This window comes from Pelophylax lessonae (assembly GCF_965119305.1).
Source record: "Pelophylax lessonae genome assembly, chromosome: 4".
NCBI classification, from domain to species: domain Eukaryota; kingdom Metazoa; phylum Chordata; class Amphibia; order Anura; family Ranidae; genus Pelophylax; species Pelophylax lessonae.
The window spans coordinates 448,984,788-449,002,197 of NC_138771.1; the positions used below are offsets into that span (position 1 = coordinate 448,984,788).

Sequence of the window (17,410 nt, forward strand, 5' to 3'; positions counted from 1 at the left end):
CTATCACACCTATATATGTCTAGGGGTATATATTCAGACATATGTCTATATATACCCCCTATACACATGTTCAGATGTTTTGCCTGCCTCCAAAACCCCCCAAAAAATGCCAGCAAAAACACACCTGGGCATTTTTTTTTTTTTGATGCTAGCGTTTTTTTGGCATTTTTTTGGGTTCTTTTGAGGCAGGCAAAACATCTGAACATGTGTATAGGGGGTATATATAGACATATATGTCTGAATATATACCCCTAGACATATATAGTTGTGATAGTAGCAGAAATATATTCCTGTAAATGATTTCATTAGCGCAAGCATTTATTTCTGCTACTATCACACCTATATATGTCTAGGGGTATATATTCAGACATATATGTCTATATATACCCCCTATACACATGTTCAGATGTCATGTCTGACATCAAACATGTCCTCAAAAAAGCACTGGCAGTGGCAGCCCCTGCAGCATAAAAAATGCTTGGCTGGTGAGAAGCCATATTCCAGTTACGAAGCTATTCAGAGAAATGATCATTTCTCTATAGCGGTCACCCTGCTATGGAAGGGTTTTGTCACCCTGCCATAGCAGTCACTACTAGTTAACCCTACACCACAATACGGACCCCTTACACTTAACACTTTCCCTACAGAAACTCAATTTTTGAAGCTAACTTAAGTGTAAAGGAGCACTCTAACTACACTAGATATCCCTTTCCTCACACTAAAAATAGCTAAATGACACTTTTAAAGTAAAATTAACAGAACTGCTTCCATTCTCTTCCATGTCCAGTATAACAATGCTAGGAATATGGCGGGGGCGATCTTATATACTGGGGGGCGTATTCACTAATGATTGGTCTAGGGACCCCCTAGTCACTCCAATCACATTCCTAGCATTCTCCTGCCCCCTCAATTGGCTTTTGCTAATGGTTCTGGTCCAATCACAGGCTTTTAAAGCCCATTTCCTGAAGCATTGCATTTTGGGCGGTTCTGTTTGCTGAATTCCGAACTTTTTGGGCAAAAAGTTCTAAATTCGGCCGAACCTCGAACACCCAATGTTCGGGTCGAACCAACGGTGGACCCAAACCGTTCGATCATCCCTAGTGATCATCTGTTTGGGGCTACCCAAGATGGCATCATTAGGAGTCTCACAGGGGGGAAGAGTACTTTTCTTCCGCAGTCGGGGAAGGGGAAAGAGCCTTGTCGCAGACACGGCCCGTCTTTTTCGGCTCATAAGCAGTTTATTCATCCCTCAAGGTCCACTGACAAGCATTCAAAACCTTTCAAGTCCTCCTCAGGAGGTTCCAAGCAGCCCTGGTCTGAGAAGCTGAGAGTGTTTTTCTCTGGACCAGCAGACAAGGCACCTTCAGCATGAAGGTGCAATCTCACCTGTACCTGGGGTGGGGGGAATGTCTTCGCTGGTTACCGGGCCTGTGGACCTCTGGTATTCTGGGCCTCAAGGGCCTGCTCTGCTTTGTGTGGGTACAGAAATTCAGAATGGAGTCTATTTGCATGGTGGTGGCGTCCCTTTGTCAGGGGGACTTTCTTGCCTCTATCGACATCAATGATGCTTACCTGCACATTCCAATATTTGCCTGACACCAGTGCTTCCTTCGTTTTGCTGTGGGAAAGGAGCATTATCAGTTCGTGGCATTACCCTTTGGTCTCGCCTCTACTCCTAGGGTCTTCAAAATAGTGTTGGCCCCAGTTCTGGCGTTGCTACGTCAGCAGGGGATTGCGGTACTGGGCTACCTGGACGACCTCCTCTTGCAAGCTGAGTCCTTGCCTTCCCTGATGGACGACAAAGACATCACTCTACAGACCCCAAAAAGGGTTTGGTTGGCTTTTAAGCTACCAGAAATAGGCTCTGGTTCCATCCAGAAAATTGAATTATCTGGGTCTTACTCTGGATTCAGTTCTAGCCAGGGTGTTATTTCCTCTGGACAAATTCCAGAAGTTGCAAGCTGTGATTCATCTACTGCTGTCCTGCAGGTGTTCCTACCTCCGGACTTGCATGTGGGTGTTGGGTCTGATGGTATCTACCTTTGTGACGGTTCCGTTTGCACAGTTTCAGAAGTGGTTCCTTCAAAGGGAGATCCAGGTAAAATGGAACAAGTGTCCCAGGTCTCTGGACAATCAGATTAGTCTAAGGAGGGAAACTTGGCTCTCCGGCTCTTCAGCATAGCAGAACCTTTCTCCCTTTGTATTGGACAGTGGTCACCACGGATGCCTGTCTGTCTGGGTGGAGAGGTGTCCTGGGACTGAGCTCCGCTGAGGGTTGTTTGACGCTGGGCGCTGGAGTCCAGACTACTGATCAATGTCTTGGAACTTCGGGTGATCAGGCTGTGCCTGTATCACTGGACGGATCGTCTCCGGGGGCTCCTGGCATGGATCCAGTCGAACAATGCCAGGCTAGTTCCAGCCCTCTCCGCCATACACTTTCCAGGAATGGAAAACTGGCAGGCGGACTATCTCAGCCGGCAGGCGTTAGACCAAGGGGAGTGGTCCCTTTACCTGGACATGTTTCATCTGATATGTCATCAGTGGATCTGTTGGCATCCCCACTCAACAGAAAGGTACTGAGGTTTGTGGCAAGGTCACAAGAACCTTTGGCGGATGCTACAGGTGCTCTGGTTGGCCCTGTGGGGCCAGTATCGTCTGATTTACGTCTGCGGCTTTTGCGCAGGATCTAGGCCGAATGATTTCCGATCCTTCTAGTGACCCCAGACTGACCTCACGGGTCTTTGTACACCAACCTGGTGCAATTGGTCTCCCAACGTCCCTTGGGGACTGAATCTCAGGGAGAATCTACTGTCCCAAGGGCCGATCTTCTATCCTGTTTTACAGTCACTGGCTTTGACAGCCTGGTTGTTGAAAGCCAGGTGCTGAAGGATAAAGGTTTCCTGGGTTGGTGATTCTGACATGGCTAAAGGCTAGGAAGTCTACCTCTAGGAAGATCTACCTTCCTATATGGAAAGTGTATGTTTCCTGGTGTGAGTCGAATGGTGTTCACCCTTGTTATTTTTCAGTGGCTTGGAATTTTACCTTTCTTTAAAGTGGTGTTGAGCAGAAATTGGCTTTGAGTACCATCAAGGGCCAGGTCTAAGCCTTGGTGGTCTTCTTTCAGCGACCCTTGGCTATGTACTCCCTGGTGCGTACCTTTATTCAAGACGTTTGACGTCTGACTCCACTGGTGCAGTCTCCTCCACGCCTTGGCATCTGAACTTGGTGCTTTCAGTTCTCCAGAAGCCTCCCTTTGAAAATATTCAGGAGATTTCCCTGCTTACGCTGTCCCAGAAGGTGGCCTTTTTGCTGGCTATCACCTCTGCTCACAGGGTGTCGAAGCTGGCAGTATTATCTTGTCGTACCCCCTATTTGTAGGTCCACAAAGATAAGGCGGTTCTTCGCCCATGTCCGTCATTCCTTCCTAAGGTAGTCACTGATTTACATTTTTATGAAGACATTGTGTTGCCTTCCCTGTGTCCCTGGACCAAACATCCTAAGCAATTTGCTTTGCATGCCTTGGATGTGGTTCGGGTGATTCAGCTGTATTTGGCAGCCACTGAGTCTTTTTGAAGGTCAGTCTCGCTGTTTGTGATCATGGACGGGGGCAAAGAAAAGGGCTGTCTGCTTCTTCTGCAACCATTTCCAGATGGCTCAGACAGACAATTACTCAGGCCTATTCTATGGTCAGTTTCCTCCTTTCCGTGTAACGGCACACTCTACTCGGGAGCTTAGTGCTTCTTGGGCCTTCCATCATCAGAAGTCAGTGGCACAGGTTTGCAAGGTGGCCACTTGGTAGTCGGTGCACACTTTTACTAAATTCTACAAAGTGGATATGTTGGCATCTGCGGATGCTTCCTTTGGCCACAAAGTTTAGCGGGCTGCTGTTTGGAGGGTCTGGTTCCTCTTTGGGGGTGTATTGTTCAGGTTGGGCTCTAATTGTTTTTGTTGAGCTCCTGTTTACCTGGTTGGCTATTATATTTAGCCTTGGGTTTTTTTTGTTGTCCAACCCCTAATGTTTGGCACTGCTTGGGGATGTCCCTATGGGTATGAATCATAGTGAGCTGTGTCCGTCATTGAACGAAAGAGAAAATGGGATTTTTGTACTTACTGTAAAATCCATTTCTCTGAGTTCATTGATGGACACAGCACCCACCCCTCTATGGAGTTATAATACTTCTGACACTGCCTGTTACTAAACTGAAGGCCTTTAGCAGAGAGGGTGGTGAATACCAGCTAGGACTGCCGATAGGCGTAGCCAAGTCTTTTTTCTACCTAGTGCCCTACTCCTGTAGGGGGCAATATAACCCTGTGGTTCTGAATCATAGGGAGCTGTGTCAGTCAATGAACTCAGAGAAATTGATTTTATGGTGAGTACACAAATCCCATTTGTGTTTAATTTATTACGTAAGGGAAGGGTAGAACAGTTTTTAATTGTCCATTTCCCTGTTCTAGATTTTCTCTCACTTCCTGTAAGGTAAAAACCTGTCCCCAGAACAAAAAGTGAGAGTCATGTACAGCAGTAAACAGCAGTGAGTTATGTTCAATAGATATTTCAAAGTCTCAGCAAGCTGCTACATAATACTTAGTGTGCTGATTGTTCTTGGGATAATTTATGCAAAGAAATGGCATGCACAGTGATTGCTACACTGCACTACTGCAATGCAAAATTGCCATTCAGAAATGTAAAAATAAAGCCTGTCAGCTGCTGCTCTACAGTAGGCAGTATCACAGGTCTGTGTGTGTTAGAAAATTGTGTGGAAACACTGCGGGGAGGCGGGTGTTCAAAGTGTTTGGGGACACAGTAGGGAGAGGCAGTCATGTAGGCTGCATGGAGCCCCATGTTTTCTAGTTTGCTATTTCCCCTGCTGGATGGCTGGGTGGCCTGCTTTTGAGGGGTAAAACAAGTAGTGAGTAGGCGGCATAAGAGTCTATGACTAGCACCGACAACCCCTTTCTAAATTGGTGGACAGGGAATATATAGAGATTTTATAGTGTGAGACATGTTGCTATGCTTTTCTGTGTGTTCTTTGCTACAATGAATTTAAAATTTAACAAATATTAATACCTATTTTTTGCCAGCAGTATTCTTCCAAAAATGACTGAAAAGAAATACTTACTAAAAGTAGACCCAGCACTGATCAAGTCCTGGCTGTGCCTGGTACCAATCAACAACATGATAAAATTTTTGCAAACCTTTCCAGTGAAAATTGTGGATGCCCTTCAAGCGTTTCACTTCAAATTCCATGGAGCTGACCTTCCTCAAAGACAGGTTAGTGGTTTGTTAAAGTAGTGTTGGCGAAGGATGGATGGGGGGGGGGGGACAAGTTTGTATTTGTTGTGATTTATGCATGTAAGGGTAGTGTTAGGGTAAAGTTCACCTGCTGGTGGCACTGTTTTGCCCTGGGCTGGATGCTGCAGTTCCAGTGTCCACCAGCAGGTGTCTTTCAGAAGCCAGCAGGCTTCTATGATCACTTACACCTGTGTTCAGCGGCCAGGTGGCTATTTAAGGCTGCTCCTCCCTTTCCTCAAGTGTGTCACTATTTTGATTGCCTCCTTGCTGCCAGAGCCTAATTTCTGTGATCCTGATTCATATCCTGATCTATCCTGTACCCCTGTGCCTTGCTCCTGCTCTCTAGCTACAGTGCCTTGCGAAAGTATTCGGCCCCCTTAAACTTTTCGACTTTTTGCCACATTTCAGGCTTCAAACATAAAGATATAAAACTGTAATTTTTTTTGAAGAATCAACAACAAGTGGGACACAATCATGAAGTGGAATGAAATTTATTGGATATTTCAAACTTTTTTAACAAATAAAAAACTGAACAATTGGGCGTGCAAAATTATTCAGCCCCCTTAAGTTAATACTTTGTAGCGCCACCTTTTGCTGCAATTACAGCTGTAAGTCGCTTGGGGTATGTCTCTATCAGTTTTGCACATCGAGAGACTGAAATTTTTGCCCATTCCTCCTTGCAAAACAGCTCGAGCTCAGTGAGGTTGGATGGAGAGCGTTTGTGAACAGCAGTTTTAAGTTCGTTCCACAGATTCTCGATTGGATTCAGGTCTGGACTTTGACTTGGCCATTCTAACACCTGGATATGTTTATTTGTGAACCATTCCATTGTAGATTTTGCTTTGTTTTGGATCATTGTCTTGTTGGAAGACAAATCTCAGTCCCAGTCTCAGGTCTTTTGCAGACTCCATCAGGTTTTCTTCCAGAATGGTCCTGTATTTGGCTCCATCCATCTTTTTTAACCATCTTCCCTGTCCCTGCTGAAGAAAAGCAGGCCCAAACCATGATGCTGCCACCACCATGTTTGACAGTGGGGATGGTGTGTTCAGGGTGATGAGCTGTGTTGCTTTTACGCCAAACATAATGTTTTGCATTGTTGCCAAAAAGTTTGATTTTGGTTTCATCTGACCAGAGCACCTTCTTCCACATGTTTGGTGTGTCTCCCAGGTGGCTTGTGGCAAATAGAATAAGTACAAATCATTTCACTTTAAGAAATGTCTTTCTTCTTGCCACTCTTCCATAAAGGCCAGATTTGTGCAGTATACAACTGATTGTTGTCCTATGGACAGAGTCTCCCACCTCAGCTGTAGATCTCTGCAGTTCAACCAGAGTGATCATGGGCCTCTTGGCTGCATCTCTGATCAGTCTTCTCCTTGTATGAGCTGAAGTTTAGAGGGACGGCCAGGTCTTCGTAGATTTGCAGTGGTCTGATACTCCTTCCATTTCAATATTATCGCTTGCACAGTGCTCCTTGGGATGTTTAAAGCTTGGGAAATCTTTTTGTATCCAAATCCTGCTTTAAACTTCTCCACAACAGTATCTCGGACCTGCCTGGTGTGTTCCTTGTTCTTCATGATGCTCTCTGCGCTTTAAACAGACCTCTGAGACTATCACAGTGCAGGTGCATTTATACGGAGACTTGATTACACACAGGTGGATTCTATTTATCATCATTAGTCATTTAGGTCAACATTGGATCATTCAGAGATCCTCACTGAACTTCTGGAGAGAGTTTGCTGCACTGAAAGTAAAGGGGCTGAATAATTTTGCACGGCCAATTTTTCAGTTTTTTATTTGTTAACAAAGTTTGAAATATCCAAAAAATTTCGTTCCACTTTATGATTGTGCCCCACTTGTTGTTGATTCTTCAAAAAAAATTTCAGTTTTATATCTTTATGTTTGAAGCCTGAAATGTGGCAAAAGGTCGAAAAAGTTCAAGGGGGCCAAATACTTTCGCAAGGCACTGTACATGTGTCTGGTCTCCCTAGCTGCTGCTGAACCCTGACAGGTAGGGTGGTGGTTGTTTTTCACATCCTCCATGTTCCTTATCAACTCATTTGGGGTAAGGGTGGGTCACACAAGAGGCCTACCCCAAGGTGATTTCTTCTGGGCTACGTTAGGCTCCTTGTTACAGGGTTACTCTACTACATACAGTACATGGGGTACGTTTGTGCTGTGTTATCTTCATCAATGCCCTGGGACAAGGCAGTGGTTGCCACGGGGAACACTCAACCCCAAGGTGGGACTCTGCTCCCAGAGATAAATGTTCATCACATACACTGGCACTGCAACTCTTTTCCAGTTAAATCTTGGTTCCCCCATGCCAGTGTACACCAAAATCTGCATTTTTTTTTTTTAAAGCCCGTAGCATGTGCAACACACTCAAAAGACTCCACCCGGTGCATAAAAAAGTGCACACACACAAGGTGAGAACACAAAAAAGCACAGGGTGTGCGAAATCGTATGGTCTTCCCTCCGAAGAGGTAGGACCCGAAACCTCAATCCCCCGGGGCGCAAGACTCCTGACAGGGACATAAGGTACTCATGGTCTGTCTGGCCGAAACCAGACCGACCCCGTTCTTCAGGGGGACTGCCGAAACAGCCCCCACCGAGTACTAAGTAGGGCTCCCCCGAAGGGAGACCCCATGGGAGAGGGCAAACTAAGCCAGAAGGCCATATCCACCCCCTCCCAAGACTTAAGGCTGGGCCCGAGGACCCACACACTCCAGTCGTGCAAATAAAGAAAACAAAGGTGACAGTGCAGGTGACGGACTCCAAAGAAATAGACAGACAAAACAAAGAAGTGGGGAAGGGGAAGTGGGGAAAGTGCTTTGGTGCCATGTGAAGAACCAAGGCAGGCCTTCCAGCCGGAATAAAAAATTCCTCTGGTGCAAGCCAAAAGGCCTGTCCCAAGAGGCAGGTGTGAAAAAGGTGTGCATAGTGCAGTGACCAAGGTGCTGAAAAAAACTCACAGCGAGCTGCCCCTCACCAGTGAGAAATTAAGGCACCCCTGGGCTGCCACCCCAGGGGCACTTACACTACGGGCTTCTTCAATCTCAGCCCCCGGCCAGACCGAGTGTAGCCCATCCCCACCAGCAGACATCAGAACCTGGACAGCTTAGAGAGAGCTTGCCTACCACTGGGGACAGGCCTTTTGCAAGGCCAGATCAAAACCCAGGAGAGAAAGCCCTCCCCTCGCTATCCTGTTCCTCAGCCCATTACATCCAGGAGCAGTTCCACCGGCCACCCAGTCAGACCGGCTTTCCTGCCCCCTTCAAACTGGTTAGGACAGTTCAACCCATTCGAATCAGAAGGCGGCGGGCCCCACATGCTTTCCCAGATGACCTAATCCCCGTGCCTCACCAACTAAGAGCGCTCCGGGTTTCGGTCATACTGGTACTAGCTAAGGCCCATACCAACTGATAAGAACAGATACTACACTTGATCTTAGCCAAAAGGCCGAGAAGTATGGGGTTGTTGAACAAAAAAAAAAAAAAAAATTATACTCCCATAGCAGGATGCATCTGTCCTCCACTGCTTCTAAGACTGAGAACTGAGCAATCAAAGACCGCTGATAGCACAGTTTTTGTTTTCAGTGAGCAGACAGCCAGTCACTGTCAGTCACTGGCTCTCTGCTCTGCCCCTCCAGTGCTCACTGCAGTGCCGGACTGTGGAGGGGGCGGGAGTGGCTGGCTCAGGCTCTCAGTGGCTTACTGAAGTTATATAAGAACTGTCTGACACCTGAGCTGACAGAATGGCGGGAACTAGCGTCGGAGAAGGAGCTCTTTTTTTTTCAGTGTGGGGTTTCCCCTTAAGATTAATACCAGACTCAAAGAGCCTGGTATTGATTTAGGAGGGGAACCCACACCGTTTTTTTTTTTCCAACATTCCAGAGCCAAATTAATTGTTTTTGATTGGTCAAAGGACAAGTTGCAATCTCAAGGTCAGATCAAAATCAGAAACCCATTCATTGAAGTCGCATGGAAGTTGGACCTAAAAGTCGCAGGGCAAAGTCGGAAAGAAAGTCATGCAACTTTTGTGCCGCATCAGTGTAAACGTGGCCTTAATTAGCACTGATCACTCTGACTTTGGAAAAGGTTCCTGTACTACTTCAAGGCGACTTCTATACGACTTGTGCCCATTTTAATGGAAGTTGCCTCCAAGTCAGATCCCTATAATTGATGTGATTTGGATACAACATTACAGGAAGATTATGCAGGCATTCCCTGAAGTTGCTTCAAAGTCACGCCAAAGTCATCTGGCAAAGTGGTACTGTAAGTCACACGACTTACGCCCCTCACACGAGGGGCACAAACAGCAACAAAAACCAGACAGGTGTTCTAATCCCTCTAAACCTAAAACTAAAAAAAAATGTTTTTAGTTAGTCTATAATTGTTCACTATTAGTCTGCTGACATTATAAAGATTTAAAAAGAAACAGGAGTTTGTGGTGTTTGTTTATGTTTTTCTGTGTGTGTTCTTTTCTTCAAAGTGTGTTAACAATAGACTGCAAAACATATGTGTATACCAAAATCTTAATTTGTAATTACAGAATATCGAAGATATTTTAAAGGAATTGCTACAAATCATAGAACGTCAGGAAAAGTAAGTACATTCCATACCACAACAAATTTCAGTTTTCTAAACAAGGTTGGTGCTATTTATACAATCATTAGTATTCAGAACTTTATAAAGTATGACTCATTTTATAAAAAAAATTACAATTGTTTTCCGGAAAAATTGCTGTGTTAGAAGTAATCTGTCATAAATATGTGCAGAATGTTGGAATTTTGTTTCTGAATGAGTGCATACAGCCATATAGGGATTTATTTATAAAAGATTTGTTTGTCAATTTACCATTTTATGACAATTTGCCCATCTGGCTTTCAAACAATTTTGTCTGGGATTTCATACCCAATGAATCAATATAAAAGTCCAAATAATCGTGCCAATCCAAAATAAGTGAAGTATTAATATGAAGAACCACAAGTCCCAGCATATATGCGTCACTTTGTTTGCTAGAAGAAAACACTCTAGGATATGTTCCAAAGGCTGCTTACCAGATGTAAATGGTCATCCAATTTAATGGATAGACCTAGGTTCACATATTTGGTGATAATGAGATCCACCAGGTGTACTTCAATACAATATGCGGTAGAGGATATTCAGTAGCAGAAGCTCAGAGACCATATGTAAAAAAGGGAATTCAAGGACATAGTGTAATACCGTACACACAATCACAAAATGAAACAAAAAATATTGCACTCACATAAAAACTTTAATGTTGAACGTATAAAACAAAAAGGCAGAGAGAGGAACCACAAATCCCAGCAGGCAAGATGCTACTCCGTAAGTAGATATAGAAGATGTGAAGCACCCATGATCAGGTCACCACAAGATATCCAAAATGGCTGCTTACCCAATCAATCTGGTCACCCAATTTAATGGATAAACCTTAGTTAACTTAATATCTGTAGAAGGATCCGCCAGGTATGGTTCACTTGTTGTATAACACATATGTATAGGGATACTCATGATAGAAGCTAAGGTGCCATGAAAATAAGAATGGACAAAAACATAGCGTAATAACGTACACACAATTGTAAATTAAAACGAGAAGTGTTGCACTCACATGAAAAATTTCAATATTGAACATATATTCCGTGCAAGACAAGAAAAACAGGAAAAAAGGACCACAAATCTCAGCAGGCAAGGTACCACTCCAGGAGTAAGTGTAAGAGATGTAAAGCACTCATGATCTGATCACCAAAGGGTATCTGGAGAGGCTGCTTACCAAATCAATATGGTCACCCAATTCAATGGATAAATCTCAGCTAACTTACTATCTGCAGAGAGATCCGCCAGGTATGATTCGCTTGTAGCATGGAAAATATGTATGGAGATGTTCAAGGTAGAAACTCAGGTGCCTCCTCTGCTGCCACTTCCAGCAATGTCTCCTCTCTACTTCGTACCTCATGGAACTTCATGTCATATTAATACTTCACTTATTTTGAATTGGCACTATTATATGGATTTATTAAGGATTCACAATCCACAATAATTGTGTATTCATATAATTTTTTGAATATCACTTGCTGATATATTTTTTCACTATCTTCATTATTTATCGGGTTAAGCGCAATACAATTCTTTGGATTTTCTATAGGTCCATGTGTGCAGCTTCCCCCTTCTCAAACTAGACATATTGGATCACATTCTTTAACACTTTTAGCGCAGAAATCCATCCACATATTTATATTTCATACCCAATATCCCAAAAATCGTTTGGGATGTTAATTATATCTCCAATATTGGAGTACATAAAGGTACAAGCAATGGTACATAAATAATCATGACGAGGACAATTTTTTTAAACTATAAATTGGAAAACAAACATTCTATGTACTGTACATTGCCTATACAAAGACAAAAAGCATTCCAAAAATACATTTATTAACTCAATTGCTAACCCATACAGCATTAAAGGGGAGAGGGAAAAAAACATATTAATATCCCTACTCTCTTATCACTCCCCCGGCATGCGCACGTTCCAGAAAAGGGGAGGGAACAGACAACAAGTCCACCTGGCCCTTGGCGACACCCTGGATGACACCACAAGCCAGGAAAGGGAGCACAAAAGCAAAGATGTGCAAAAATCTAAAAAGTAATAAACATAAAAAAAATCCCCAAAACCTAACAAAAAAGGGGGAGGGGGGGCAAAACTAAGCAGCTCCATGCTGAGGAGTATATATCTTTCCTTGTAGGTTGAGCCCAGTTACAGTTTAAGTCTCTTAAACTGAATGCAAACCCCTTAATGAGACACCTAAAAAGATATTTTATTGATTTTTCACGTTTTACAACAGAAGTGTACAAGTCATCATGTCAAGAATACAATATAAGTAGAATGGAAAAATATCTGAGGCTAATATATGGGAACATTTCTATTGAATGGAAATGGTACATACAGTAGCGTAACCAATTGCACAAAATCACAAACAGGCCCTGGGATTGGCAGTTGACAGAGATAATCGCCTCGACTAGGTGAAAAGTGGGAAGGCGGTTAGAGCCCAGGAAAGAGCTCAGAGTTATAGGAGAGGAAAGAAAGAACTGAAAGCATCCACCTGAAGATATCAGAGAGCAGTAAAGAGAGGATAAGAGGTAGAAAAAAAGGGGTTTGCCTGGGAAAGAAAGAGGGGACGGGGGGGGGGGAGGACAGGGGTTCCCGGTCAGGTCAGACCATGGCTCGGCATAGAAGTGGAGCGTAAGGAGGGGTCCAGTTTGAGATGATAATTGTAGAATATCCATGGTTCCCAAGTTTTCAAAACATTTTCCATGGGAATCAATCAGTATAGAAGTGAGTATTTTATTGATCATGGTTCCCATAAGTTGGCAGCAAACCTTTGAAAGAGTCTGCCGTATTTGCCAGAGAGTATTGCCAGAGAAAGGGGAAATTTTAAAACTAATGCCATACTGGCCACCCAGACTGTCCCACAATTACTATATATATATATATATATATATATATATATATATATATATACACTGTGTGTGTGTGTGTGTTGATGTGTGTGTGTATATATATATATATATATATATATATATATATATATACACACACACATGCAAAGAAAGGGGGGCAAAAACCGCAAAAAGACCACATCGTAAAACCCCATCTGCCAACATACCACTAGATCTCTGTCCACCGATTGTCAAGTCCATACAGCAAAATGGCAAGCCTATTGTCTAACCTTCCTCTACTGCCCTAAATAGTGTGCCTAATTGAATCTCCTGGAAGACACACCCCCCCCCTCCCTCACCGCCTCCCTCCGTGGCGTCACTGAAACCAGCCGAAAACAGAAGTGACGCCAGGACTAGAAATTACCTAAAGTCTGGGCACTGCACACATCCGTTACTGGATATATGTTTTGATATAGGGATGATGCCTCCCTTGATGTAATTATATTTTAGCATGGATCCAGTACTCTACCTATATACATTTTATATAAATTTCCACTCTACTTATAAAAAAGTGAATATCCACAATTCAAGATAGCCATCAAGTCTCACTTGTGCACTGGGCCGGTGCTGCCTATAGGCAAGGAAGGCACCGGCCTAGAGTGCACATCAGTCAGGGGCGCCCCCCCACGTGAGTGAAGCAGTGACAGCAGGGCGGGCTCTTTTCCCTTGCTCGATCCACCATTTCAGGCAGTGGTGCTGTGACACAGGGGAGAGGTGAGCTGCAGGCTGTCAGAGTGTTTCCTTTGCTCGCCCTTCCCCCCTTTTTCCTGTCAGCAGTGCGGGAGAAGGGCGAGCGGCTTACACCAGCTTTCTGTCCACTCTTATTCCCTCCCCATTCACTACAGAGGAGGGCCAATCAGAAGAGCCACATGCAGCACTTTGGACAGGGCTCCACCCCTCTGCACTTGGCTCCTCCCCTCCCCTGTGAGCCCGTAGTGTGTCCGGTGTCTGGAGCTGTCCCCCATCATGTCCCCTCTCTGAGGCCTGACACCAAGCCACACAGGAGGCGACATGCAGCACTATACACAAGGCTCCCCCCTCTGCAATTGGCTCCTCCCCCAGGAGCCTGTAGTGTGCCTAATGTCTGGAGCTGTCCCCTGCTGTGTCCCCTCTCTGGAGCCCGACACAAGTAAGTGTCCCCAGACAGGGAAGGTACTGTAATGTAAAGCAACACTGTAATGTGTGATCAGGATGGAGGGGTATCTAGGGGGGTGTGATCAGAGTGGGGGGTATCTGGGGGTGTGATCAGAGTTGGGGGTATCTAGAGGGTATGTTTAGAGTGTGGGGGGTGTGATCGGAGTGGGCGGGTATCTAGGGGGTGTGATGAGAGTGTGGAGGTAATTGGGGGGTGTTATCAGAGTTGGGGGGTATCTGGGGGGTGTGATCAGAGTGGGAAATATATAGGGGGTGTAAAAAGAGTGGGGGCGAGTATCTGTGTGGAGTTTTTTAGAGTAGGGGTATCTAGGGAGTGTGATCAGAGTGGGGAAGGGTATCTGGGCATGTGATTAGGATGGGAGGGGGGTATCTGGAGGTGTGTGATCAGGATGGAGGGGTATCTGGGGGGGGGGGTGATAAGAATGGGAGGTACCTGGAGGTGTTTGATTGTGGTTTAAGGGGTATCTGGGGGGTGTGATCAGAGTGGGTAATATCTAGGGGGGTGTGATCAGAGTGGGGGAGGGTGTCTGGGGGGTAATATCTGAGTTGGGGGTATCTAAGGGGTGTGATCAGAGTGGGGGGTATCTGGGGGGTGTGATCAGAGTGGGGGGTATCTGGGGGTGTGATCAGAGTGGGGGAGGGTATCTGGACATGTGATCAGGGTGGGGGGCATCTTAGGGTGTGTGATCAGGATGGAGGGTTATCTGGTGGGTGTAATCAGAGTGGGGGGTATCTAGGGGGTGTGATCAGAATGGGGAATATCTAGGGGCTGTGATCAGAGTGGGGGCGGGTATCTGGGGGTGTTATCAGAGTTGGGGGGGTATCTGGGGGGTGGGATCAGAGCGGGGAAGGGTATCTAGGCGTGTGATCGGGGTGGGGGGTATCATCAGAGTGAGGGATATCTGGGGGTGTGATCAGACTGGGTATCTGAGCATGTGATCAGGGTGGGGGGAATCTGGGGGGGTGTGATCAGGATGGAAGGGTTGGGGAGGATGGATTGGGGGTGAACAAATAGGTGGAGAGGAGCCGCAAAAATCTCCACCTACCACCCCTAGGCTCCTACATACACTGCATACAAATCATGCCCTTGGCTTGTGATTGACTCCACCCCCAAAATGGTAGCAGTCATAAAAAGATGGGGTATACATGGGCAGGGCAAATGGGGTGGAGTCAGGGGTCCACGAACCGCAAGTTCGCGGCGGGCCTCATTGACTTTAATGGGAGGCGAACTTTAAAAACCTTTAGGTCATATTTGCAGCCAAAAAAGACGTACTATCTGTGCACAAATAGTCCCAGCACATGGACAATGTCATAACAGAAGTATTGCAATTGGAAAAGTTGCCCTAAAATTTTTTTTTCATAAATCAGCCAGAACTGACAGCAGCCGGTAAATACATGTCTAATACATAGAGGGTCCATTCACACATCTGTAAAATGGGTCCGCATCCATTCCACAATTTGGCGGAACCTTTACAGACCCATTGATTTTCAATTCCAGTCTGAAAAATTAGGCATTCACAGGATAAAGAAGTAGGTGTCGGCCATTCCAGGCCCCAAAAATTAGCCCACATGCGTTTACCTGACAGCTAAGAACGTAGTATTCTGTGGCTTAAGGTTCATTAGGCATTCACAGGATACAGAAGTAAGTGTTGGCCTGTATAGGCCCCAAAAGTTAGCCCACATAAAGGGGCACTCTGACAGGGACACACTGGATATAAAGGGGCACTCTGACAGGGACACACTGTCAGCCTGTGTCCCCCCTCATCCAGTCTGTATTCCCCCATCATTCAGCCCATGTTACTGCTGTCATGCAGCCTGTGTCCCCCGCCGTCATTCAGCCTGTGTCTGTGTCCCCATCAGAGTCCTCCTTTACATCCAGTGTGTCCCCATCAGAGTACCCCTTTACATCCAGTGTGTCCCCATCAGAGTGCCCCTTTACATCCAGTGTGTCCCCATCAGAGTGCCCCTTTATGTGTCCCACTCAGAGTTCCCCTTTATTATTCCAGTCAGAGTGCCCCTTTATTATTCCCGTCAGAGTGTCCCTTTAATATTGCGGTCAGAGCGCCCCTTTATTATTCCCGTCAGAGTGCCCCTTTAATACTGCGGTCAGAGTGCCCCTTTATTATTCCTGTCAGAGTTCCCCTTTAATATTGTGGTCAGAGTGTCCCTTTAATATTGCAGTCAGATTGCCCCTTTATTATTCCGTCAGAGCTGCAGCAACGCTCAGTCACCACACCTGTCACAATGCTGCACAGTGCACAATAATACTACTAATCCACTATAATATGCTTTCTACAAAGTATATTATACTGTGGATTAACCCCCTCCCCCCCTATATAGTGCACTGCACAGCAATACCAAAAAAATTTCAGCCCTTTAAATGACTTTTGTGGACATTAACAGAGCGATTTGTGTCACTGCAGATGCCGATCTCTAACTGCCCCTAAAGCACAGACTGGATACCTGACCCTATACTGAAGAGACTGTAATAGACCTATACCGACATTGCAGCCCTTTAAATGACTTTTGTGGACATTAACAAAGTGATTTGTGTCACTGCAGATGCCGATTTCTAACTGCCCCTAAAGCACAGACTGGATACCTGTCCCTATATTGCAGAGAGACTGGCCAGTGGCGGCCGGTCTATAGGGGGCGCAGGGGCACCGCCCCCCCCAATCTGTGGCCAAATAAAAAAAAGGAAAAAAAATACCATTTTCAGCCCACTAGGGGTGCCGGTCTTGCTGGTGGCTATGGGGGGGGGGGGTTTGCACCCCACGTGCGTGCAGCAGAGGCGCCGATTGGCGGCCTTCTGGGGGTCATCAGGGCGCAGAGCAATGCACCCGACACTCCCCACTTTAGTGATGTCCTGGCTGTGATTGGTCCAGACTCCAGCCTGGACCAATCATAGAGGACATTCCGGGTGATGTCGCATGGGGGGAGGTGCGTGCGTTAGTCACGCACCGTCCCGACGTCCCCTTCCTGCCCGCCGTCAGAGAGGAGGGCAGCGGCGCGCATCCAGGTCGAGGAGGAAGAAGACATCCGACCGAGTCTCCAGAGTCCTGAGCAGCACGCCAGGCACGGTGACGGCACCAGTGTGAGGTAAGTGAAGTGATGCCTCGGGGGGGCACACACTGCTTTGAAGGGGGCACGCACGCTGGTCTCTGCAATGAAAGGGGCATGTATACTGGTCACTAAATTTGAAAGGGGCATATATGCTGGTCACTACATTGAAAGGGGGCATGTATACTGGTCACTACATTGAAAGGGGCATGCATGCTGGCCACTACATTGAAAGGGGCATGTATACTGGTCACTACATTGAAAGGGGCATGTATGCTCTTCACTACATTGAAATGGGCATGTATGCTGGTCACTACATTGAAAGGGGGCATGTATACTGGTCACTACATTGAAAGGGGCATGTATGCTGGTCACTACATTGAAA

The 17,410-nt window shown here is 45.8% G+C and overlaps 1 protein-coding gene across 1 annotated transcript in view; it reads left to right on the forward strand.

Annotated features, from left to right (window-relative positions):
• LOC309552694 (E3 ubiquitin-protein ligase RNF213-like) overlaps nt 1–17,410 on the forward strand; it is a gene marked incomplete at its 5' end in the record, with an annotated part of 1,269,694 nt that overhangs the window by 102,423 nt on the left and 1,149,861 nt on the right. Inside the window, 2 exons of the mRNA XM_082253620.1 lie at nt 5,086–5,272; nt 9,845–9,897. Of these exons, the coding sequence (XP_082109746.1) occupies nt 5,086–5,272; nt 9,845–9,897 (240 nt within the window). The remainder of the gene's footprint in view (nt 1–5,085; nt 5,273–9,844; nt 9,898–17,410) is intronic.